This window comes from Rhagoletis zephyria, unplaced genomic scaffold, assembly GCF_001687245.7.
Source record: "Rhagoletis zephyria isolate East Lansing unplaced genomic scaffold, Rhagoletis_zephyria_1.1 Rzeph_scaffold_00186, whole genome shotgun sequence".
NCBI classification, from domain to species: domain Eukaryota; kingdom Metazoa; phylum Arthropoda; class Insecta; order Diptera; family Tephritidae; genus Rhagoletis; species Rhagoletis zephyria.
In genome coordinates, this window is record NW_016157270.1 from 18775 (window position 1) to 45393 (window position 26619).

Here is a 26619-nt window from a genome sequence, read left to right on the forward strand (position 1 = left end):
GGGATAGGAACGCATTGGAAGGGATACAAGGCATTGAAAGGGATAGGAAGGCATTGGAAGAGAGGGGAAGGCATTGGAAGGGATGAGAAGGCATTGGAAGGGACGGGAACGCATTGGAAGGGATAAGAAGGAATTGGTTTATCACATCTTTCCGTTCATCACAGAATGGTGAGAGAAACTCAAACGCGTGTTTAATTCAATTCTGTACTAATTCAATGCTTAGTGCTGTGCTTACTTCATTGTATCAACGATGAAAAATGCAGGCTTATGTGGAAAGTGAAAGCATAGGTACGAATTCGATAATGCATAAAATGTAGTATTTTTTATTTCTTAATTTTTGAAAATTTCTCCTTCGTAATGCAGCTGTAAGGGGGCAGGCAGCTGCATTTCAAATAGCATTGCATAGTTCATTAGCTGGCGCACACGAGGTATTTTTTCCATATACCGCTTGGAAATTGGAAGCATATACTAAGGGGGCGAATAAAATGCTAAGCGATTTCCAAATGAGGCTTAAATATATAATGTTGCTAGGCAGGTGCAGCACTGGGAGTATAAGGATATTAGGGCAATTCTTTCAAACGCGAAAATGGCTCGAATCCGTGTAAACCTCGAAAATTTACCTAATTTTGTATAGAAAATCGTTTTATTTACTATGTTTACGCAGTTACAAGGCATTTACGCGTTTTCATGAATACCCATATTGTTAGCTTTTTTAACCACACCATAATCCAATTTGAACCAGTCCAATTCACCTCTTTTTACCACTGATTCTCATTTGTTTCGAATTTTGCAACTATTTTTAATAATACATTTTTTAGCTATTTCAGTATGTATGTAAATACTTTAAGCACACAAGACCTGCCTTTCTAAAAATTAAAAAAAAATGTCGCATTTTATCAGCCGCCTTTAACTATAACTTTAGAATATAATACATATTTTTAAAGTAGCTGCTATTATAAACACAATTTGCAAATTCCTCTTCTAACCTCTCCTCTGGCGAAAATATATCCGATTATAAACGATATGTATACACACCAAATTTTGAAATGAAGTACTTATTGCATGCCTTTATAAGGTTTATCTACAGTTTTTCTTCCAATACAGTTAATAAACAACATAATTAACCCAAATAGCTTATTTGTTAGAAATATTCAAGTTACTTTAAAGTTTATAGTTGAAATACAACTTTTCATAATAAAGTTTTTTTCTTGAATGGTGTTAATTATTTTTTGCTTTTATGGCCTTATTTTTGTTTGGTTATTATTATTATTTTTTTTTAAGTCAAGTATCCTTAATTGGCATCTTATTCAATAATAATTTGTGAAAATAATGATAGAAAATAAATAAATTAAAAATAGAAATATAAATAGGAACACGAGATATCTATAAGACTTAAAATTCCAAATAAAAAAAATAGGTGTCAGCTTAGTGTAAAAAAAGCTCACTATGTTTTAGCGAAACTCATTCAAGGCGTGGCTCAGTCTACATGTTGTCTATTTCAACTGTTTTCGTTTGCATTTGACGATGTCAAAAGGCTGATAACTAAACTTTTCAATGTCGGAGCACAGGCATAAATACTTTTTCACAGTCTCATCCTCTTGAAGGCATGAATGGCATATGGGGTTGTCATGTGTGCCGATCACAGTGCAAGTGCTACTTGCAGCGTCTCGATGCCTCCAAGTTCGAAGGTGCGGACCAAGGAATACCTCGTCTAAAACTTCTCTAGATGGAAAAGGGACCATTTCGTGCCACTTTACGATTAGTTAAGTCCCATTTTGGGACCAGTTCGGGATCATTTCGGTACCTTTTCGGGAGCTGAGGAACGTTTTGGGATTAATTATGCACCAATTTGGGCCTAGTTCAAGGCTATTTCAGGAACATTTTGGCATTTGGGAGTAGTTCGGCACAATTTCGGTACTAGTAATTTAGGACTATTTTGGGTCCAATTTGGGACTAGTTCGGAAATAACTTTGGGACTAATAAGGGGCCATATCGGGACCGTTTCAAGACTTGTTTGAGATCATTTCGGAACAAGTTCACGACTTTTTTGCCAGTTTCGAGGCCTGCAAACTATTTAAGGACCATTTCGGGACTAATTCGGGATCGATTCGGCACCTGTTCAGAACCATTTCGGAACTATTTTAGGATAATTTCAGGACTAGTTTAGGACCATTTTGGGAAGTTTCGGAACGTCCTGAGGAGTATTTCGGGACTTGTGCGGGATAATTTCGGGACTATATAGGGATAACTTTAGGTCCATTTCACAACTATTTGAGGAACAGTCTGGCATTATTTCTGCACAATTTTGAGACTAGTTCAAGCCTATTTAAGGAACAGTTTGGGATAATTTAGGGACTAATTCAGATCTATTTTAGGACCAGCTTGGGACTAGTTTGGAATAATTTTGGCACTAATAGGGGACCATTGCGGGACCCTTTTAAAATTTGTTCGAAGTCATTTCGGGACAAGTTCACGACTTTTTCGTCCGTTTCGGTGCCCGTTCAGGAAATTAATGTTTAATTTCTAACCTAAACTATTTACTTATGTATGCAACTGAATCGCCTAATGCTTTGACAAGCCGTACCTGGTATTCACGCCTTTTTTATTTTTATTTTTTAATTTGGTAAGCAGATTTCCCTCCCCTCTATTAATCGGTAGTGCCCTCCACCTAACCACAGATGCATAGCTGATAATGGGTCTATCCTGTAAGTGCTTTAGAGATTTTTGGTTTAACGTGAGACTTGACTTCGAAGGAAATCTTTCGTGACTTATTGACCTCCTTCTGCCTGATTTCTAATGATAAAAATGATGACGAAATATTGCTTTAGAGCAATGTGAAACAGTGACCCTTTCATGTTCTGATAGATGTCATCTCGCCAACTGTGACTTAACTTAATAACTTAAATCGACCTACGAAATTTGTTTGCGTATCAAGATCCTAACAGTTGAGCGCGTTTAGAACAGCTTACATGTAGATTGAAAATTAGGTTCTTACACTTGAATACGAAATCGAAGAAATGCACACTTACTGTATTCCTAATTGGCTTATTTTAAAAATCACTACAACAAACATTTCACCACGAATATTAATGCCTAGTGAACATCAATTAACAGCAAACCAAACATACTCACAAATCTACAAAGCAGCTGCTACCACATACTTACTTACGTACACATATCCAAACTCATTGCAAAAATACATATATTTCATATTAATATCATTCATTCGATATTTGCTAAAAGCTTTTTTGCACTGCATGTAATTTTGTTGTTAAGCGCACCGTTTCAAAGTAGAGTTTGAAGAAAAAGAAAAAAAAAACGATTTACATGTATCCAAATTTTGTTTGACTTCCTGAAATCATTGTACTATAATCAATTCTCCGCATTGCTGCTTTCGCTATTACTTAGTTTCAACTAGTTGTTTTTGTTGTAAGTTTTTTTTTCTTTGGCTGTCACCAAATCGCTTTGCTTTCGTATAAATTTGCGCGTTGATTTATGCGCTCAACTGTAGCTAATAGAATATTTTCCCAAAAATCTGAATAATCTACATACAAATATGTGCTGCTTTTCCTTTGCATGCCAACACTCGCTTCGACTGCACCACCCCCGCCGACTCACACATCAACAACGTCTGTGTCTAGACTAAATTTGGCGCACGTTGTAAAGCTTGGAATTTGGCGCCCTACAATCCAGAGTTGCCGCCATGCATACGTTTGCGTTTGGAGGAGACACTCAACCCACCACAGGGTGATGTAAACATCACCGATAAGAAAATTATACAGAGGTGTGTATGAATGTTGATTTTTGCTTTTGTATTTGGTATTTAATTTTTTTCTGTTGATTTCTCTCTTTGTTCCCTAACAGTTGGATCCAGCATCATGCGGAAGTGCGCGTAAAGGATGTTAATTTAGATTTATCCATGAGCACAGTTATAGGTTTGGGAGATTTAGCAGAAGATGAAATAATCACCACTCCTTTGCCGGTGACTGTAAGTACAATAAATTCCACACACACCAGCAGCTCTTAACCACTATTTTTTTTTGTTGTTCGAATTCTTCTTCTTCTTCTGCACAGGTGCACGTGGAAAATGTGAAAATCAACTTAATAGAAGATCGTCCGCCCGTTAATATTACCTCACCGGGTCCAGTGCCAATACGTTTGGCCATAGGTCGTATGCGTATACATCGTGATAAGAATGGCATTGTGAACGTACAACCTATAGGTAAGTAGTAAATTTTTGTTTACTGCTTGGCTTTGGAAAATGAAGTAAAATATGGGTGGAAGAATACCAAGCTTATCGGTGTTTGAAAGAATCGATGTCTGTACGTTTTTAGAGCAACAGAAGCCAAATCAACAATCTTTTGGAATTTTTCTTTTTCTCTCTGTATGTTTGTATGCGCATCACTCGAAAACTAATGCATGGAATCGAATGCAGTTTTCCCCGATGCATTGCTAATGGTCTAACTTAAATAAAATAAATTGAGTTTAAGCAATTTGATAAGATAAAGTAAAATTGCAACATCGCTGTCAAAAGAAAAAGGTTTAAGAAGGCTTAGAGCCGAAAATATTTTTGTTGAAGATTGCCACCTGTTTACCGATGGCCTTATTTCCACCTGTGCTTGGCAGAGAGCATGTGTAATCTTTTTGTATGTTCTTGCAACTTCAACATTGCTCCGATGCGTGGGCCAATAAAAGTCCTTATAAGGAATCTCTACAGCACAGATGTACGTTTTCTGTTATAGGAGGGCCAAGAATGCTCGCAGTCCCACAGGATGAAAAGTTTCCAGATACATTGGCTAAATGAGTCGTATGATCTCTTGAATATCGCTCAAATGAAGCAGTTGATATACATACCTACCTTTCATGGACTGATGTGATCGAATCGTTCCTTGTTAATTCGCCACTTTTACAATTCGTGTTAATATTTATGAACTGGTTTCTAGGTAGATGCAAGATCGCATTTAGGGGGTATGCGGGCGTCAGACAAAGGTGCGCTTACACAATTTTGCGGTCTTTCTATGCATACTTAGCCCCATCCTTCATTCAGCCATCTGAAAGCCTAATTCGTATAACTTACCAACTAAAGCAGACCAAACACACGATTAGGCCCATTTTCTGCAAAACCATTGCCTATCATAAAATGAATTCCTATTATGAATTTCAACCTTATTGTATAAGAAATGCGGATTTTCCAAATACCTGGACTCCAGCGCCACTCAGAGGGTCCATTTTTATCAAAAGAATTTTTCATCATACCTCACATTTGAAATTTCAACGAAATCGGTTAGTAAATACGACTTTTATAAATAAATCTACACCAGCGCCACGTAACGAGTTTTCTAATAGCCTACAAGGTACAACCTCCGATAATTTGACTGACCTTTATGTATGTATGTAGCTGTGTCAAATTTCAGAACTTTAATGTGAGCGGCTCCAGAGATAAGTGATATAAGAAGAATGGGGGTGCCATGCCTTATTTTCCATTACTTACCACTTTTCGCCATAAGTACTGTTTTGATAATAATGTAGCTGTGTCAAATTTCAGGACGTTAGCATAATCGGTTCCTGAGATAAGCGATATGAGAAGTTCAGTTTGTATCGGAGGTGCCACGCGCCCTTTTCCAATGCCTACCAGTCTTCGCCATAAGTAGGGTATTTGCAATTTATGCATCCGTGATAAGTTGTAGTTTCCCAGCGTAATTGTTTTTAGAGATATATTGGTTTTTACATTTTAGTTTGTATACGAATTTTAGGAATAGCCCAACCCCAGCGCCATCTAGCGATAAAATTTTTAGTCGGAATATTTACTTTCATAAAATCGGTCCAGTCGTATGTAGATTCAGTAATTTTGGGAACAATTTTATGAATCTGTTCAAACCTTCAGCGACTCTCGCCCCATGCATGCGGTTCTTGGAACCCAATCAGCTCCAAGCGCAGATAATGAGCTTCAGTTCGCGAATCCAGAACTTTGTAGACGATCTGTTGAAGCAGACTCATAGCACGAAACGAAGTTTCGCCGATATCTTTAAGTATAAAAGCCCGATTCTTGAAAAGTATTTTGAAATTTGGTGATCGTTCATCATGATCAGTTTTTAAAAACTTAATTCTATTTTGATAATTTTTGCTATCTCTTTTTCTTTGCAGAAACTGGTTTAAATGACGCTGCCTCTTCAAACTATCCTCTAACAGCTGTCGCTCCGACACCGCGCGATCGCGATCGTGATCGTGAAATACTTGCAATGCAGTTGGTTATGCAACAATTGAAAATGGACAATGACAATTTGCGTAAGCAGTTGGTAAATGCGAAAGAAAATGCCGATTGCTATAGGTAAATGTTTTTTTTTTTATATGTATGTACAAGTAAGCAACATCTTAGCTCTCGATATGGGTAAAATTTGCATTTTCGTTGTTGGTGTTTCAGACCCGGGGAGGACATTTGCATTAACTTAGTAGGAGAATTTGTAACTGCTTCTTGTGTAACACAACAGAAAATCTGTAATTATTTCTTGTGTGTACAAATGAGCATTTCTGGACTAGTTCAGGGACAATACCGGGATTAGTGCACGACCATTTGAGGACCATTTTGGGACTAGCTCTGACTAGTAAAGGACTATTTCAGGTTAATTTTCGGTCTAGTTCGCGATGATTTTGGGACTAGCTCAGTAGCATTATTTTGGGCATTGACGGGATGATTTTGCGACTAATAAGCGACCATTTCGAGACTGTTTCAAGTCCTGGTTGAGATCGTTTCTGTACAAGCTTACGACGTTTTCGACCGTTTCAATTTCATGAGTATCTGGTACTCACTCCTTTTTACCTTCCTTTTATTAGCTCGGGATGTAACTATGTAATATTGATGCGCCTAAAAGATGCAGCGATTTCTATTCTCAAGTTACATACCTGATGACAGTACGAATAGCAATTATAATAGGGAGGTTTTCGTTTTTTAAACTATAATTTTATTTTTTTAGATAAATATGTTATTATGAAGAATACTTTTGTAAAAATAGTACATACATATTTAATCAGTTCGCCAATTGATTTAAATATTTTATATTTCTAGAAAGGCGTGATATGCTTAATAATTTAATTTGTTCTTTTTTTCGGTACAGACAAAAGACCAAACAAGATAATGATGTACTACGTTCATATCTAAAAGCGGCACAAGACGACATAACTATACTTTTGGAAGAGAAAAAGGCTTTACTGGATACGATACGTTCACTGCAGGTTAGTTTTGATTTACACAATTTTTGCATTAATACAATAAATTTTTAAGAGTTTTGAAGTTCACTTTAATGTGTTTTGAAAAAAAAAATAAAAAATGCACACAAAATCTACTCGAACGCGCACAAAACAAACCACCACACCCACCAAAACACTTTTGCTCGAGTTTGTATGGATAAAAAACGCCATTCGTATCAGCATAACGGGTTTTTTTTTGCATCTTACTGTGCTTAATTGAATTTTGAAAGCTCAACAGCTGCTGCTGATATTATTTATATTCAACTAGATATATATTCTTAAACGATTGTTTGATTGTTTTTGAAAATTATACGACTGGTTCTCTTTTATAAGCTAAGAAATTCTCTTTTTTTACTACTATTTACTACTACTTTCTACTACTCTTCACCACCACCTAATCTCACTGTTTTCTATTTACTATATGTTTTTCGTGAACAAAAAATTATAAACCTGAAAATTTGGCGTTAAAAACAGTCGAATCTGAATTCAATCAACATTTCTGATGCAAGGATCAAAGGTCAGTTTTGGCTAAAAGAAAATTAAACAAAAAAAAAAAAAACGTAGAAGAGACGTGCTTGCAGTTTGCTTTTCATTTGTAGTTTTTAGAATTCAAATCGATATTGAAACTTAATATAATATACTTAGGCGTTGAGCACTAGCTTTTATAAAAAAAGATAATAAAATAAATTAAAATTTGAATGCAGCGCATGTAAGCGAATTTGCTAATTCAAATGCACACCAATAATTGGCTAATGTAAAATTAAAAGATTGGATTGTAAAATGCACAAATTTTCAATGAGAGATTAGTAAAAGCACTAATAATAATAATATTCTCCCTTCAATTATGTATTTATTAATTTTTTTTTTTTCAAATATTACCTGATGCAGTGATCTAAAGTCGTATGCATTTTCATTTGGCGCTGAGCTGTTTTTTCTAAAAAGGGTTTTCTTGATTCCACTTTCGACCAACGAATGAACTACTTTGAAATGTAGAGGCTGACATTTGCTGAACTGCAACAATTTTCAATGAGCGGATCCTTTCTATTAAAGCAAGTAATTTTTAGCAAAAAAAACCGACTCCAATTCTCATGAAAAAAAAAATATATATATATATCTCATGATCCACTGCCCGGATCTTAACCAGATTAGTATGGGACCACCTCTGAGACACTACCTTTCCGATGCAGAATGAATTATCGACATCGGTTGACGTGGTCCAAAGTTATGCGGTAGCATACATAAAAAAAAAAATCCGACGAACTGATAACCTCCTCCTTTTTTGGAAGTCGGTTAATAAAGTAAAAAAGGGCAATTTGTAAAGTAATTCCGAGACATAATTTTGCCATCAAGACTGCCTTTTGTGATTGTCGTTGACTGCATAGAGGTATTGGCATGCAAGAAGAGACCCATTTAGACACGACTATGCTGTCCGTTATGATGCCCTTAATAGGGGAACGAAAGGGAAAAGGACGCAGGGGTAGGGAAAGAGGGGTAAGGTAAGGGAGAATGACGCCTCCGGTCTACACGTGCGCAGAATAATTTTGCCCCTTTCATTCCAAGGCCTTCGCTCAGCGCTCACTGAGCTGACTAAACGCCCATCTGTTCAGAAGCAGACCGCACGATGTCAGGGGAACTCTCAGATCTTCTCCTTTCGGAAGTAGTTCCTCAAGGGTTCGCTGTCTTGTCAGCTTATCGACCATGCAGTTTCCAGCGATTTCGCTGTCACCTCGAACCCAAATAAGCTTAACAGCGAAGTAATCCGATGCTGTCGATAATGAAGTCGGACACTCTTTCACGGTTCTCGAGCCTTGATAGCTGTTTGGCTGTCGGAATATATGTATATTCAACACCTTAAAGGTGTTACACAAGAGAGCAAGAGAGCAACCAATCCGAAGCCTCTTTTATTGCGGTCACCTCTGCTAGGAGGGTTTACACCCAGTCCGCAACTAGAAGCCCAGTTTTAAACCAAGTTCAGGTAACCCTGCATAAGTCCAAACAGTGTTTCCTTAAACTTTCCCTTTATTATCAATGCTACATCGTCAGCATAGGCAACCACCATTCCAGAGCCAGATAGATAAATTTGCGCTGAAAAATTCATCTGGAAAACTAATTAGTCCAGCGATGAAAATTTACATACCTTTTTCCGTGGAATGCTCGATATACTCTACAGATTTGGTTTAAACTATGTAGTACTGTTATGCCTCTGACGCTTTTACTGAAATCCTTTTATTTGGAGTTACCAATCTAAATTCGAATTCAATGCAGCTATCAGCGTCCGCGAAAGCGATTTACGGACCACTGCACCAACCGATTGTACTCATAATTTATTCTCCCTAAAATGCATTTTTCTTACTTTCCTACTCTCAAACTATCGCTTTGTTTACTACGCCATATCTTGTTTATTTTGTTCCAGCTTTCAACGCTTACATATGTTTTGTGCAATATTATTTTCTTTTCACCTTTTTAACTATGTATTTCAATTAATATAAGTTTAAAATACTCTCAAAAATAAATATTTAGCTACCCACCTAGTTATGTATATACATATATAAAAAAATTCTGAAAATCACGCCCATTTGTGCAATACATAATTGTTTTTTGTTTTTGTTTTAATCTTCTTACCTCCTACATACATACATATGTTCAAATCCACAATTCAGCTTCAACTGACATCATCGAATATAAATAGAAAAGGCGATGGCAACAGGTAGCACAACTGCATGGATTGCATACAGTGCTGTGGCGAGAATAACAATCCATGAAATACAATAACAACAACAACAACAACAACTGAATCAGCGACACGCACGCAGCAGAGAAGGCGAAGTAATGTATTCTTTGCCTTGTCTATTTTCAAATCATGCCAAAATACGCAACAACCGCCGTAGTAGCAATGAGATCAAATAAGTAGTAGGTCAGAAGACACATTAGTGCTATATATGTATTTACCACAAAAGAGTTAATTTCTTTACGGATTTTGGTTGCTTATTTCTTCTTCATATTCAAAATATTGAATTATCTTTTTCTTTTTTTTTTGTTTGATGTTTAATTAATATTTTATTAGCTTATAAAAAGACTGATATTGTCCAACAGTAAAAATGAAGAAAATTACTTTACTTATTTAAATTGCAGTAAAAAATGCAATAAAAATTGTGTTTGTTTGCTCGGCGAATATGTTGCCATCATTCAAACCAGCTTATTTTTGTTTAAAGAAATCCCAGTTTAATTTAAATTGCCAGGTTTATAGGTGCATACAATTTAATAGTGCTAAATATGCTTAACTAGGGTGGCGTCATTGGCAAGTTTTAGTTTTAGTTAATGCTTTAAAAAAATTTATTAAAAAAAAAAATATCAGACTAGTTTTGTCATTCACTTCCGAGTGAATTTCAAACCCATTCAATTTGAATTCGAAGCGGCTTTGGTTGAAATTCACTTGGAAGTCTAGCATTTTCACACTAACTTTTAAAACCTAAAACCCAAACTAAATTTTAAAACCTACTTGAGAAAACGGCCCTTAGTCTCTTCGCTTATCCCCATCGTTATCACCAAAAAAAAAAGTTTCATTCAATTTGAAAAAAGTTTCATTCGATTTGAAAAAGTTTAATTTGTTTGAAAACTATTTCATTCAAATCGAAAATATTTCCATTGAAAAAGATTTCATTTAATTTGTAAAAAGTTTCATTTAATGTGAAAATGCGATTAACAGATTATTAGTTTATTTACGAAATAACTTATGTAATGCTTGGCAAACTAGCGTATTTTGCTAAAGAAATCTATTTCGATTTAATCTTTTTTTCTATACCTTTATTTTGTAAAAGAAAATTGTCTCCTGTAAAAAGTAGGCTGGAAGTAGAAAAGAACAAAACTAAATTTCGTTTTCGTATTTTTGCTCCCAAGAACGCTTAAAACCGCGAAATCAAATGATACCAAAACCTTCGGGAGTGTTTTCACAAAAACGAAGGAGAGAAAAAACTGTCGAGGACGTTCTCAACGGGAATTTTTTTAAGAACAAAACTCTGGGTTACGGGAACTAAAACCTGAGGAACATTCTGACAGAGAACGAAACGAGAACAAAATTTGTCTCATAGCGCTGCATTAGTGTGAAATGTTTGAATATTAAAACTAATCAGAAAGGAACTGAAAGATAATTTTCAAATTAAGCGAATTTTCTTTTAAATATTTTTATTTATGTTTGTCTAATCGTGTATCCCCCTTCGAAAGATATTCCATCATTATCCTGAATACCGCTATTTGTATTTATAAACAATATTAATAACAAATCGTTGTGATTCGCTATCATATCAATATATATTCGTATTTAAAGACGAAAAATAAAATAAACGTTGTTAAATATTAAATAAGCTTAACTCGTTTCAACAGCTGGCGTTTAAGAAATATGTCGATAAGCCTTTTTTCGATTGCTAGAATTAAAATATCTGTGTGTACGTGTTGTTTATTTTCGCGAAAGTTGTACTAAATTTTGCTAAAAAGCAAATAGTTTATATTGTAAAGCAAAATTTTTAAAATTTATCAGCTGCTTAGGCTTTTGTTATAAAGCTGTTGGTATTAATAGCAAGTAGCTAGCAAACAAAAAAAAAAACAATTTCGAAATCGAGATTGTTAATTCCTGTGAAATTGTCTGTTTAGACTATAAACACTTTTATTTACACCACAATATAAATAACTTTTAATTTGATTGTTTCTATTAACAAAAAATTTTTCTTGGAAGATTTTTATTTTTACGGCATTGTATTATATTATATTTGGACTATTTTCGGTAAAATTGAATCTTTATTTTGTGATTTTTATTTTAAGATCAGAAATAATTATTACATTGGATTTTTATTTTCTTTGCTTAACTAAAATATCAAGCTGCATATAAAATTAGTTAAGCCTTTAAAAATTGGTTATAAACCCAAAGACTCATTGCTTGCATAAGTCGTTCTTTCAAATATTCACATGTCTTCTTACGAATATTTTTTTAGCTTCGAAGCGAATTTAATTTGAATTTTTATTCGTATGTAGACTTTCTTGACACACTGTTTTGTGTTGTTACATAGTATTATTATTTATTTCTTATTTTGTTTTAATGCTTGTTTAATTTCCCTATGCTAATTTCACTCGTATGAAATTTAATTGCTTAATTTTTGAAACCTAATACTATGTTCAGACATGCACTTTAATTGAGAAACTAGCTTAAATGCTCAAGAAATGAAAACGAAACTTTTTTCTATTAAAATTTTCCTGAATCGGTTTGTAACTCTCAAAAAAAAATGCTGTTATATTTCTGTGCATTTGATAAAACAAATTTTCTCGACTTGGACCATTTTCTCTTTGAAGCAATATTTCCTTGGGTTACCAAAAAAAAAAATATTTTAACGATTGACTAGCCGCCATAGGCGTAGTTTAAGATGCCCTTTTAATGAAAGCTTAATAAAATTTTAAAATTTTTTAAACGAAACTTATTCTTTTTTTAATGCAATGCAGGGATCGCAACTGTTATGATTTTTGTAATAAAAATAATAATTTAATCGTTTTTTTTTGTGATTTTTATTTCTTCGATAATTCTTTACCGTTATTATGTGATTTCTATTTATTCGATCATCTTTAATCGTTATTTTATGGTTTTTTTTATCGATAACCTGTAATCGTTATTTTGTGATTAAAATTTTTTCCAAACAAAAATAACCGTTATTTTGGATTTTTATTTTTTTTTTGATAATTTTTAATCTTTATTATAAGACTGCTGTTTTTATAACCAAATTAATTTTTTTATGATCTAAAAATAACGGTTATAATATGATTCAAGAATAAGCATTATTTTTGATCGAAACAATAAAAGTCATAAACTGACGATTAAGAACGATAGAAAAAATGAAAATTATAAATAACGATTATTTTTAATCGAAAAAATAAAAATCATAAAATAACAATTAAAAATGATCGTAAAAATATAAATAAAAAAATTCACTATTTTGCCATGATTTTAGAATAAAAATCCTTCGTAATAACGATTATTTTCAGTCCCTCATTCGAAGTCAAACCTTCTAAAGTCATCTAAGTTGTTTTATCAAACTGCTACAGATTTACTTCTTCAAGGAAATTAACAGCATCGAATAGTCGGATAGTCGATTCTTAACAAGAGCTGTACTGGAAACTAAGCTAAAATAAAAAAAAAAATTTTACTTGCAAGCAGAATATTTTTTGACACCCAGAGCCCAGAAGCAGCAAAAAAAATTGTATAAGTAAAAATTGTTTTTGCGATACCCATTAGAAGTTTGACTTAATGCCGAAACAGACTCCCCTATTCTTGACTAAAAAGCTGCGCCAAAACTATGAATGCCGCTAAAAACTTGACTGTTCTGAAAAAGTTTTTTTTACAAATAGTCAATAACGTAAAAAAAATCGATTTGTAAAGCATAGATCTTATGTAGTAATAGAGCTTACAGGTGGATGATCCAATAAAATAATCGCAGACGGCTTTGCTTCCCCACTTGGTTTCTCTATTGATAAGTAGCTAAAAAGCTAAGCTTGCAAAAGATCGGCCTTACGGTAGAAGATTACGTAATATCGAATAAAACTCTTTTTTGCAATAAAAATGCTTAAATATGAAGGTGTTACAATGAAGGCCTTGGACATCAAAGTGCTATTATTTTTACCGACACTGTATGAAGCAATAAAATTTCAAATGAGTCATATTAGTGGTATACAGTCAGTGTCAAATGTAAGTGTACACTTTGTTCTAATATAATATTCGCAATTATTTTAATGAAAATTTTATTTCAATAATTATTTATGAAAATATAGTTCATTCTATAACATAAACCATATAAATAAAAGTTTCACACTTTATATAAAGTTCACAAAAATTCAAACAATTTTCTTCAAAATTTAAAAATTTTCATTCAGTATTTGATTTTTTCGAATTTATATTGTTTAGGGTGCTGCGAATATTTTTTTCATATAAGACTAGATTTTGATCACGCTTTATTTGGAGGAAAACGCGCATACCCTCCGCAGAGAAAATTCTAAAAAAAAATCAACGTAATTTTTAGCGACTTGAAACTTGCACCACAACTGAACGGGCTAGCAATTCTAAATAAAAATTTTGAAATTTTGATGAAAATTTTTTGAAGTGTTGTGAACTTTATATAAAGTGTGAAATTATGATTTCTATGATTTACGTTGTGGAATGAACTATATTTTCATAAATAATTAATGAAAAAAATTGTTCATGAAAATAATTGTCAATACTATATTAGCACAAGGTGCACACTTACATTTGACACAGACTGTGTGTACATTTTTTTTAGTTATTAACTTAAGCGTTTTTCATGTACATTTAAAATTTATTTTTTACTCGTCTTTGATTTCAATTAATAAAATCTGTTTCGAGTTTATATGTATTAGTTAAATGTATCCATTCCTTATCCTTATATCGTATATATGTATTATTCTTGTAAAATATACATTTATTTAAAAACAAATAAATAAATTAAATAATAAATAAAACGTTTAGTTCAAAAAGTTGTCCTGCTTTTTTGAAAACTTTTGTAACAAACTTACGCTGCGAGAAAAAAATTCAACATTTAGGAGAAGCCAAACTATTTAGCGACTAATTAAAATTAATTACAATGTTGTAAGTAAATTAAAAGCGCATATGTTAAACTAAATAGTACTTAAAATTAAGTACATTTTTAATGGAAAATTCTTAAATGCGCCAAAGCAAGAGAAATTTGAGAGGGTGTAAAAATTCAAATTGCCTACTCATACATATACTACTTGAATGCATACAAAAATGTATAACCAAATGTAAAAATACATAATTGAAGATGTACATTCATACATAAAAAAATAAAAAATTTTAGTGTGTTTTAAAAACAAAAAGAAAAATATTTACATATACATATAAAAAATGGATTTGTAGCTAGGAAATTATATTAAATATAAATAAATCAAATGTAACTAAGCAGTGCAAATGACGTAACGATTTGCTAATTTTAACATTTATGATACCTAATAAACAAAAGCTGTTTAATAAATTTTTAAAATAAAACGTTAATGCAAAACGATTGATCAAATCAAATTAAATGAAATTAAATCAAAACTTAAATCAACCTTCAACCTCGTAAGTGTCGAAGCAGTGTCCTTGTTTGAATGTACTGTTTACATTTATAGTTAAAAATTAGTATTGAAATAACGATATAATAAAAATTCATGAGTAATTATTAAAAAAATTAGATAATAATTCAATAGGCCAATAAACTAATAAAAACAAAATAAATAATTATGTAAAAAGTTATTAGATATTGGAATTGACGCAGCAAAATCATATAAAATTCTTTAATGTATCAAACAAACAAAAAAAACATACATATACATATATTTTAAACATACATACAAAAAAATGAATGAACAGAAAAATTGCATTGTAAAATTAAACAAAAGTTGCTCGTACCCAGACGACAGCATACACAAACGCATAAAGTTTCCTTAAACAATTTTTTAAACAAAATAAAAATTTAATAATATGTATGGATTATTGATATAAATGCTAATTTCTTATGTTATTGCGTGCGTACTATCCCTGCAGGGAAACCCCGAACCTTTAGTGAACCAAATTTTTACTTCCGTACTAGATTTTTATCGCCAAAAACGAATCAGGCCAGCAGCAGCGAAATGTGGTACTAAATATTTTATTTTACTTTATAAAACTAAATATCGCCAGCTAAGTGAAAAGTTGCTGCGAAGTACATTTTTTTTAAAAAATTGTATTTAATGCAAGTTTTTTAATGCAAGGAAAGAACAATTAGAAATGAGCCGTTTTCTAAAAGATCAGACTGCCTATTTTATTTCTAACCGTTTTCTGTTCAGTGATACGTAAATTTGTTAAGTCCAAAATATTCACAACAAATTTTTTAAGTCCCGCAGAATACAAAAACCTTTCACTAGAAATCTATATCTACGGTGAAGAATTTAGAACTGATTCGGAACTATAGAAAACAGGATGCAGGGCGAACGAGAATTTCGGACTGGTTCAGAACTATCGAAAAAGGTTGCTAACATGCAAACGAGAATTAAAACGGATGGTTCTAAATTCCTTAGTACCGAACCGATTCGGCACTAGTGCGTTTTCCCACAGGAATACTACCTACATACATATGTACATACATAAATACAAATATATGAAATAAAATTATATTATTGTTGTTCCACTATAAGGAAAATAAAATGTGTATATTTGAATTTATAAAATTAAAATTATTATACTATTAGCCTAAATAAAATTATTACCATGCAATTAAAATGCAAGTGAGTTTCAATTAATACAATCAATGCCCGGTTGCACCAATCAATTTTAAATTTATCAGTCTGTTAAGATTTAAAAAGAAACAATTTTGTTTGGAAAATATGTCATTTTAAATTTTAACAGTCTGATAAGTTTTATTTTGAAAAAGGCTTACATAAAAAGGCTTACATAAAATAACAATGAATGAGGGCTAGATTAGGTACGACGAATTAGATCAGAGTCTTAAAGGAAATTGTAATTTATATACAGTCAGTGTCAAATGTAAGTGTACACCTTGTTCTAATATAACATTCACAATTATTTTCATTAACACTTTTTTTCGTTAATTATTTATGAAAATATAGTTCATTCCACAACGTAAATCATAGAAATCATAATTTCACACTTTATATAAAGTTCACAAAACTTCAAACAATTTTCATCAAAATTTCAAAATTTTTATTCAGAAAAAACAAAGTTACTTTAAAAAAATATAATATTACCGGCAAATAGAGACCAAATAATTTGAAAAAAATAAAATTAAAATAAATAAAAACCTAATCAGCTTCTGTACAGTTAAAAAATGAAATGCGTTACAATTACAAAATATTAAAATACACCGTTAAAATATAAATTTTAAGGTCTTAGTACCAAAAACTATGGAGTTCAATGCTATTTTTTTAAACAGTCCTACCTATTTGTTCATCTGCTGTAAAATTACAAATTTGTTGGTTAGGGACTTTCGTGAAGTAAGGTGACGATATACTGATATAAAATAAATTAATACATATATTCATATATCACTCATTTATTTCAATATTGTCATAACTCAAAAAACCTAAACACTCGAGAAGAACTGATTTAAATTTTTGAACTTACATAATATTTAAAATAAATAAAAATTTGATTCTTGTGGTTTTTGCGGTTGAAACAACTATATATTTATAAAAAAATAAGAAAAATTTTGGAAGGGAAAATATAAATAAATAAAATTGTCAAAATGTCAGGGTATACTTGCATACATTCTCAAACTACATTCATACATAAATCAACATTCATATCAGTATTGCCACACACGCCTCCTCAATCACGACTTAGCGCCAATTGTATCAGCGGCAGCACTTTGATCGATGATAAATCCGCCAATATTGCCTCAATATTATCCAGCGATGAGACTTGCATGAGACTCTCCTTGCGGAAACTCAAAATTATAATGGCAAAGAGTGAGAGTACTTCCAAGCTGTCATAGCCGAGAATCTGCAAAAGTGAGCACAAAGTAAGTTATGGAATTTTTATTTTTACGGAGAAAGGAGGTAGTTATACCAAATCCCAGAGTATGAGCAGCTGATCCGGCGGTAGGTGCCCACTGAAGGCGCGCATTAGCCACTTGAAAACGATGCGGATGCTGAGAAGGAGTAGAAGGAGGAATACATATTACAAGTGTATGTACTAAATATATGCAAAACTAACTAACGTTAGTCTGCCAAAATTGGTATATACATAGATGAATATACATATCTTGTATAAGCGATACGCTATTCACGACTGCCTGGTTATTAGGTTACCTTGTTAAAGATGATTATTCTCCAAATTTTACTTTAACAGATTTTACTTTAACAGATTAGACGCGATAGATATATAAAAAATCATATCGAAACAATCAGAGGTATGGAAGATATAACTTATATAGTACCAATCTATGTAAACTGGTAATACAATTTAATGGGTTTAGTTTCCTACATAAAGGAGATACATATATCGCAGAAACTGGTATCTCAATAATCAGTGGTATAATGGATAAAGCTTATACAGCATAGATTTTAGCGATTTTCTCAGTAGAATTTGTGTTATTATTTATAAAATAGCTTGCGAAATTCGTCGTCCAAATAAAGGAGTTTAACAGTAAAACCCCATATCTGAACATCAGTTCAGTTGTATGGGAGATATATGTAAAAGTGACCCGATCTTTGTAATTTTCACTGTAAGTATTCTGTTAATAACGAGTGAAAACGTTTTGAATTTAAAAAATCTGATACTAAATTTACAGTCTGTGATCTCAAAAACACCCACGAAACAAATTTCAAGTAAATTCAACAAATTAAAAGAAAAAAATGTTCGCCATATTCGATCCACCATTTTGAATTTCTCAAGTCTGAGTTTGTCTTCGCAATCAGCGACTACAAAAAACCCTGAGTAACAAGTTTGAAGTTCGTCCGCCATTTGGAATTTTTAAAATTTAATGTCAGATCCTTAGTCATCGACCCCCAAAATCCCCGAGTGACAAATTTAAAGCCAATCGGATAAGATTTTGAATTTTGGACAGCTTTGATCCCTTCCTGGCCCATAGTGACGTCAACCGATGTAATTTAAGCTTCGGTGTTTAAAATGAAATATACAAAGGCCTTGGCGAATAGTTTGATAAGGACCAAATCACGAACCTCATTCCGAAATTAAAAAAAAAAACCCCATCAACCACAAAAAGAATAGAAAAAATTGCTTCGATCTCGATATATGTATGTATAGTGCTTATCATAATTACATGACATCCACATATTGACACATTTTGACTATTTATTTTAGAAAATTTTTATGTATCCAGTGTTTTGGCTCATTGAATTGTAAGTTGTAGGTTTTAAGTAGCTACAAAATACTGTTGATTTTAGCCAATTGTTTTTGTCAAAACTTGTCAACATTGGGTGTCGTATAGTTATGATAAGCACTATATTTGTAATTGCTTAGAAAAAAATTATGCATATAACTTTATAAATCTATCAAATGAGATAAAAAAAATCAAGCATAAAATAATGAGATTTCTAAAATATACTTACGGTTGTATTTGCAGTTCACGTAAGTGCGACCATAGCTGCGGTTCATGTGTTTGCAAAAGCTTCTCAAAAAGCAGACATAAGCTGACAATGCCCTGCAACGAAAGCGTTTTATGTGAATGGCTCGGAATATCAACCCATACTCCACGATAAGCCCAACCAACCCACCTGCGGATGTGTATTTATTGTGGTCAATCGATGGCAGTAGCGTATATAGAAAGCGCGAAATGTGAAGTACAAATTAATAGAAGAGTCATATAAGTAACAAAATGGAGCCGCTGTAACGCAAAGTCACCAATGAAATTAATATCTTTCTGGAATTTCCAATATCATTAATTACCAAACATGCAAATGCCATGGAAGGGCACCACACCTGATGGCGGACCATCATAATTTCTACCCTTCACCGGATATTTTTCAAATTGTATTTGACTGGCTATCTCAGTGTCGCGCGAAAAGCATAGCATTATCTGATAGAGCACATCTTCGAAAACAAAATACTGATCGTCATTTGAAGCCGTCAATTGAATGTCCTTGAAAATCAGTTTATCCACAATGTGATCGGTGGTTAAAACTTTATTGCGTAAATTCGCCCAGTGATCGCATTCCTGAAGCAGACAAAAAGAAAAGTGAAAAGTGTCCTTAAAATAAAATTGCAATGAAAGTTCAATGCGTTCCAGTATCACCAATAATGATTTCCAAAACGAGATTCAACTACATACATATCTCTCCCCACCAACCTGCCCATTCATGTAACTGCCGTGCGATAGCACAAAGGACCATAGTTCACCACGAAATGGTGGCGGCGTTCTGCCCTTCTTCAGAAAATGTTGACAAAGTGGCGCCTGCTTGGTATCCAGTATACGCTTGCATTGTGTGGGTAAGTCCAAAATATTTGTTGTACTTTCTTTGCGCAAGAGTTCAGCGAATAGCAAACGCTGGAGATTTAAGAAAAATAGCGTTTCAAAAAGGTTTTGATTTGCTTCAAAATCGATTTTTGTCGTACCAATTCAAAAAGGTTCTTTACAGGCAAATCGATGTGTGAAAACTCCCAATTGGGTACTTGCCTGCGGATGAAAAAAGGTTGAACTTTAAAGTTTTTCAATAAATGTGTTTTAGCGAATTATTTAATTTTATGTATTGAGGGGGAAAAAAATGTACACAAACTCAGTGTCTCCTGCGGGCTTTTGTGGACCCTTGAGCGACAACAAGACATCCAGCAGATCCTTTGGAGCGTAAACGGGGCGGTAGTTGGATAGATCTAAAAAAAGTAAAATAACCATTAATACATTGCTTTTCCAGAAGAAGAAAACAATTTTAATAAATTAAGTGGAAGGCTTTTGATAAAATGCAAAGACTGTGAAGTGTAACCACAACCTTGTGCAGTTTCTCGAGTTTTTGGTTTTTTGTGTTATGACAGTATGGAAGTAAATGAGCGATAAGTGCATACATGATTGTGACTAGTCTTTTAGTACGGAAAGACAGGAAGAAAAAGTTATCTATTAAAAAAAAAAAAAAAAAAATACTTGCTGGCAGGTAAAAATGCGGGCCGAGATTCTGTCAAAAAAAGGCAGCAATCAAAACGTTTCAAGTTCCCACAGAGATGAAGATGGAAATTTGGGCATCTCCTGAATAATTTGTATGAAAAAGAATCCCGTCCATTTTTTTTAGGGACGAAGCTCACGTCCATTATTCAAAGTCGGAGGCTCTTAAGCGTAATTTGATCTAACGAGAAGGGCAAATCCCACAATGTGCGCCAATCATTCTATAACTTCTATCGACGATACTGTGTGAAAGACTTAAGTATTTAAGGAACGAGCTGGTTGGGTGTCATCAGTGTGGCATCAGCCCTGGTAACTCCACCAGATTCTCGCAGCACCTCAAATCGCGCAAATACCGTATATAATTGAACTAACACACACCGTTTCTTTGTAGATTTTAAATTCGCTTTGGATATCACGAGGAGAAGGGCCATGTCTAAATTTGAGGTCCGCGCGAAACCGATACGAGTACTTGCATATCTTATACCTTAATATAAAAGAACCCTATCTAAAATGTTGGTGTCTTTACGGAGTATTTACACAACTTTATAAAAGCTAAAGTTCTTAAGTTGGGAATTTCTTGAAATTCTTGGGTTTTAATAAGCACTAAAACTAATTTATTGATGTAATAGTTTATTTTTAAATTATATTAAGCCGTTACATAATCAATCTGCCGATCTTTGTATAAAGCTGAATTTCGAAAAAAAAGATTTAGGGATTTTCTATATTTAGGCAATGTATGTAGAGTGACGTTGAACACAAACTTCAGTTTCGTCCAAATTCGGAAGGACCTCTCCGTCCCGTGAGAGAGCAAACAAGCTTTAGATCATTGTCGCCAGATGGTCTACACATATAACTTTGCCCTGGAGTCATTTAATTTATCCTTTGAAAACCCCTAGATACTAGTAGCTCGGGTATCTGTTACCTGTTAGGTGAGCTATTTGAGGGATCCACAACGATGTCGTAAGTGTCGTATTGTTGTATGTCGTAAACTTTAAAAGCTTAAATAAATGTTTAGAGAACTTGAAACCACAACCAACTATTTTTTCATACTGCGAAAATTCATAATATGACTTTGAAGGTACTTTGTGAACCCCCTTAATACATTTTTTAGGCGTTTAAAGTTTACGACATACAACAATTCCACACTTACGACACCGTTGTGAATACCCCAATTGTAAATGACGACCATATCAGCGAACAGTAAAGAATTACTTGCCTGGGAGCTAACATTAGTTTAGGATTTTTTTTGTATGTGATTTCCGTTTTCATTTGTTAATTTTTTTGATAATTCTTCTTCCATATAAGTTTTGATTTCGAGTAAATAAAAGTGGCGTAATTCGGAGAAACGCTGTGCAAGAAAAACCAACCAAATAAGTACAATTTTCGCAACACATATAGAAAATTTACAACATATTCGCACTGTAATGGTATGCGATGAAATGTTCACATATAAAAATATCTCTGCTATAAGATTTCGTATGCGAGAAAATTGAAAAGTTTAATTTTGCACATTTTTTCAAAAAAGCCGAAAAAGCTTAATTTAAAAGAAAAACATTCGTCGTAATTTTTCAGAACTTTTTTTTCCGTCTCAGGAACTCTAGAACTATTGAGAAGCTACTCAGAAACGTTTTTTATTTGCCTTTTTCCACATGTCGTATGTTGCGTGAATCTGGCATACAAAATTTTAGAAAAAAAATGTGTTTGTCAAATATCCAGAACTTTTTTCCACCTTTTCAAATCTGCAACTATTGAAAAGCGACTGAGTACATAATTTTTTCTCTTTTTGCGTCTTACCGTATGCTAACTTCACAAACATGGTTAAGGCCTGTATGAAGTTCTCAAGAAAAGCTAAAATTCCATACAAAATGACGTACAAGAAATGGCTAAGAAATTTTCTTGAGTCAAATTTCCTTCAGGCAGTAAGCAGTTCTTAAGAAATTTGCTACGCTTTTTACTACGGTTTTCTAAAGTTTTTTGTGAAAAAAAGAGCACAAGGCAACCCAGGCTTGCAACAGAAATATATGTCCGTTCCATTATTTCTTGAGGAAAGAGTGAGGCAACAGGTTGTGAAGTATCATAAATGTCAAAATTCCTTGGACACACACACGAAATAATGGCAAATTTTTCTTGACCGAGAGAGCTGCATACCAGCCTTTAGCTGTGACGGCATTAAGGGCTTCCGAGACAACTATCTTACTCAAGATCGATCACCCTGCTAGTGTGGTTGACGGGTAACGAAAATGGAATGTATGGGCTTGGACATGATGTAGGCATGGATGATAAGAATTAAATAATAATCAAAAACAAAACTTCGAAAAATCCGTAACCATAGCTGATACCCCTAATACACCGTGCGACAAAAAAAAAAATTGAAAAAATGAAAGCAAACAATATATCGTTGCCTTAATATAGAAAGGCCCTATCTCACATCGTCGCTGAAATGCACAAAGCCGTAACTACCTAAAATCTTTTATTGCATAAAACGATTTGGGGCCACATAATTCGATCAAATGCATCAAATTCAATTAAAACGTAAATTTTCGATTTTTAGTTAGTTACGACTTTTTGTAAATCAGCGACGATGTCAGATAGGGCCTTTCTATATTAAGGCAACGATATTCAGGAAACGATGGGTCAGATATAGTAAAACTGCGCTTTTAGTTTTTCTCGCTGGCATCTGGATTTTTTAAAAGGACCTTGTAATTTCAAAGATATGATTAATTCCAAAAATTATTTAAAAAAAATAAGTGAAATTTGGAATAACAATATGGGAACCAAACGAAAGAGAAAATTCTGTAGAACTAAAAAAAAACAATGAATTTTTTTGGTTCACAAGGACGAATAGGTATCGAAAATCCTCTTTTAACAAATTTTCTTTTTTTAAGCTGATAAAGTTGGAAGGGCGAAATACAAGGATGTGGTCGAGTGTATATTAGTCGCAATTAGTATAGCAAAATTTCAAGCATAACATTTTTAAAGAACATTTTCAATACCTGCAACGTCCTTATGCACCAAAACATTTAATCTGCGTTAATTCCACAGAATATTCTCTTTATTTTGATACCCATACTCTTTTTCTTATTGCATTGAATTTGTTAGATAATTTTTAAAAGTAAATAAATATAGTTTTAAAATTTCCAAAGTCCTTTTAAAGAAATCCTGCGAGAAAAACTAAAAACACATTTTTACTATATTTGGCCCATAGCTTCGTGAACACTTCCCTTAGTAACTGCCAACACCCACTCACCAATATTGTAATTGCTCAACTCATCCCATTTACTTATCAATTCATCGCGATCCATCACCGGACGTGGTTGCCCCTGCAGCGGCATACTCAGTTCGGCACACATGGCATTCAAACTTTTGCGTACACGACGATCCCATTGCACAGCCGCTCGACGCAAATATCCCAGAGGATCGGCGCTGTGCGATAATTTTTCCTGCGACTTTTGTTGTTCTGTGCCGAGTGTATTGCGGACTAAATGGAAAACGACATTGCGTATTTCGGTTTCAAGACCCGTCGATTTGATGGCATCCTCCAAAGTGTTGCGCAGATCGTTCTTATCAACGCCAGGACTGCAGGCAAGTTTCTAAGCCAATGGAAAATTTTTTTATATTCCGGTGCTTGAGGATTTTGCTGTATTTGTATTTACCTGCACTTTTTTGAAAATCTCGTTATAGTTTTTCATGGACTTTATCGCAATGGCGAGCTTTTGTGCCGTGTGGTGTATGCTGGCATCGCGCAGCTCTTCCATTTTCGGAAAAATTCTTTTGGTTTCTTACCACAAATTACGACTTATGACTGTATATTAATTCGTAACTTATAAATTTATATAAATTTTGCATTTAAAACGTCGACGTTGAATTTTGTTTGCAATATTTGTTTGCTAAGTTTTTCTCTTGCTTGCTTTTTAATTATGAATTTAATATTATTTTAAAAGCTTCTGACTTTATTTGTTATTTTGATTTAAATTATTATTATTTAGTATTTTTTTTTCTAATTTTCTGACAGTTTTATGCACTTATCGATCAAATACTAACTGCTATGGCAACCAACAGTGTTGGCAGTTGCTCTAAATACCGCAGAAATTCCGTTAGGGGTATTAAGTCAGCATTGAAAATGGCTAAGGCAGATTTACTGTTAAACAAATTAGATTTACTATATATATAATATGCGCCAGTCTAAATCACTCACAACTAAAATGAATGCTCATTAATGTTAACATTGGCATATTTATGCCTTAATTACCATTTCAATCTATTAGAAGGCCACTTATCATCACCAAATTGACGAATAAAAATTAATTCCGGATGTCTCACGTGTTGAGTGAAAATTGTTCACGTACAAACGCATAAGACATCAGTGAACTGCGAAATTTAACGCCCACGCAACCACATCTTTTTGGTCGGACGGCAAACAAACAAATTTTCCGCGCTATTTACTCACAAATAAATAAAAATAAATATGAACCCATACATAAATTCTTATTGCTCGCTTATTCGAATGTTTGTGAATGAGTGCGTTTCCAAGTGAACTTGACGTATGGACATTAGACATTAGTCTGAATTGCATATAGAAAAGTAATTTCTCAGTTTTCCCGGGTTGGCGATTTCCGGCGTTTTTGTTTCAACTGAAGTTGGTGGTCATGCGAACCCCGGTTTTAATAAAAATAAATTGCACATTCAGATTCTTCGTAGCCGAAAATCCCCAGAATTTATTTTGATTGTTAAAAATCGCAAAATTGAGAAATTACTTTTCTATATACAATTCAGCCCTACAGAAAAAACTTGGTTTCACAAATTCCCCCGAAAAAAAAAATGAAATTTTCGTACAGTGTAATAAAATAATATTTATTCGAGGTGTTCATCAAGCATCTTTCTTCTAGAACTCTGCCTGAGCCCCTGGCAGAGAGTGTTTTCTGAGAGTGGCTGCTGAGATAGCTGGCATGTTTAAAATTTGCCTTGAAACGCTCCTAAGTCACAAATCTTTAGCTTTGTTTAAAAATTTTAATACGTCGTCACAACTTTTATTTTATAATTTATTCAGATAAATATTTATTTCCATATTAATGTCTTATTGGTTAAAAATACACGTACACATGTGAAAATTAAGTGACTGACGAAAAAATCTTACTCGCGCACGCTCACGCCAGCAAAAATGTCAGTTACGCAAGATTACGGAAGTTACGCGAATTTCTCTCAAAACCTCTCGTTCGATCTCGAACGGCGCGGCGAGATCTATCCCAATTTTGACGGAGCTAAAAGCTGTTACTTAACGTACAAAGAGATTTCAGACTTCGGGCATGTATTTTCGGTATTCCGTCGGCTTCAGTGGTTTTGCTGTTTTGGCGCCGCATTATTACTGCTTTTACCTTGTCTTGGTTGAGTGTATTGAGTTTAGTTCTTTTTCATAAAACGCTCCACCTGTGTCGCCAATCAAGGCCGTTGCGATGTGTTCCTTCCCTATGTATAGGTGTAGTGGAAAAGCACTGCGTATTTTTACAACGCTTTTATCAACTTGCAATGTTGTGGCTCCAGAAACTTTCAATGTTGTGTGTCCGACACCATAAAACCTTTGCTTTGCAAAGTTCCTATAAAAAAGTCTAGTGCATAGGGCGACATCTGTAGTGAATAGGGCGAGGTAGATGACATCTAGATGTCGCCCTATGTACTACGTTCGCTACAGCGGAAATAGACGACACGCCATTTCTTTAAA

The 26619-nt window shown here is 33.5% G+C and overlaps 1 protein-coding gene across 9 annotated transcripts in view; it reads left to right on the forward strand.

The window, feature by feature from the left end:
- Positions 1–26619, forward strand: part of TpnC25D (Troponin C at 25D) — a 60260-nt gene that overhangs the window by 15004 nt on the left and 18637 nt on the right. The window contains exons 16-22 of one of the 9 annotated variants that reach the window (XR_001846684.1): positions 3642–3784; positions 3865–3988; positions 4075–4222; positions 6145–6328; positions 7113–7230; positions 19377–20239; positions 22496–22529. Coding sequence is in view for 7 of the 9 variants with exons in the window: in XM_017609056.1 (XP_017464545.1) it covers positions 3642–3784; positions 3865–3988; positions 4075–4222; positions 6145–6328; positions 7113–7230; positions 9906–9956 (768 nt within the window). In the remaining 2 variants the exon portion in view is untranslated. Of the gene's footprint in view, positions 1–3641; positions 3785–3864; positions 3989–4074; positions 4223–6144; positions 6329–6361; positions 6777–7112; positions 7231–9905; positions 10197–17721; positions 17981–19376; positions 20240–22495; positions 22530–23063; positions 23174–26619 lie in introns of those variants that run through there. The other 8 variants (XM_017609056.1, XM_017609055.1, XM_017609057.1 and 5 more) reach the window with 8 other exon arrangements.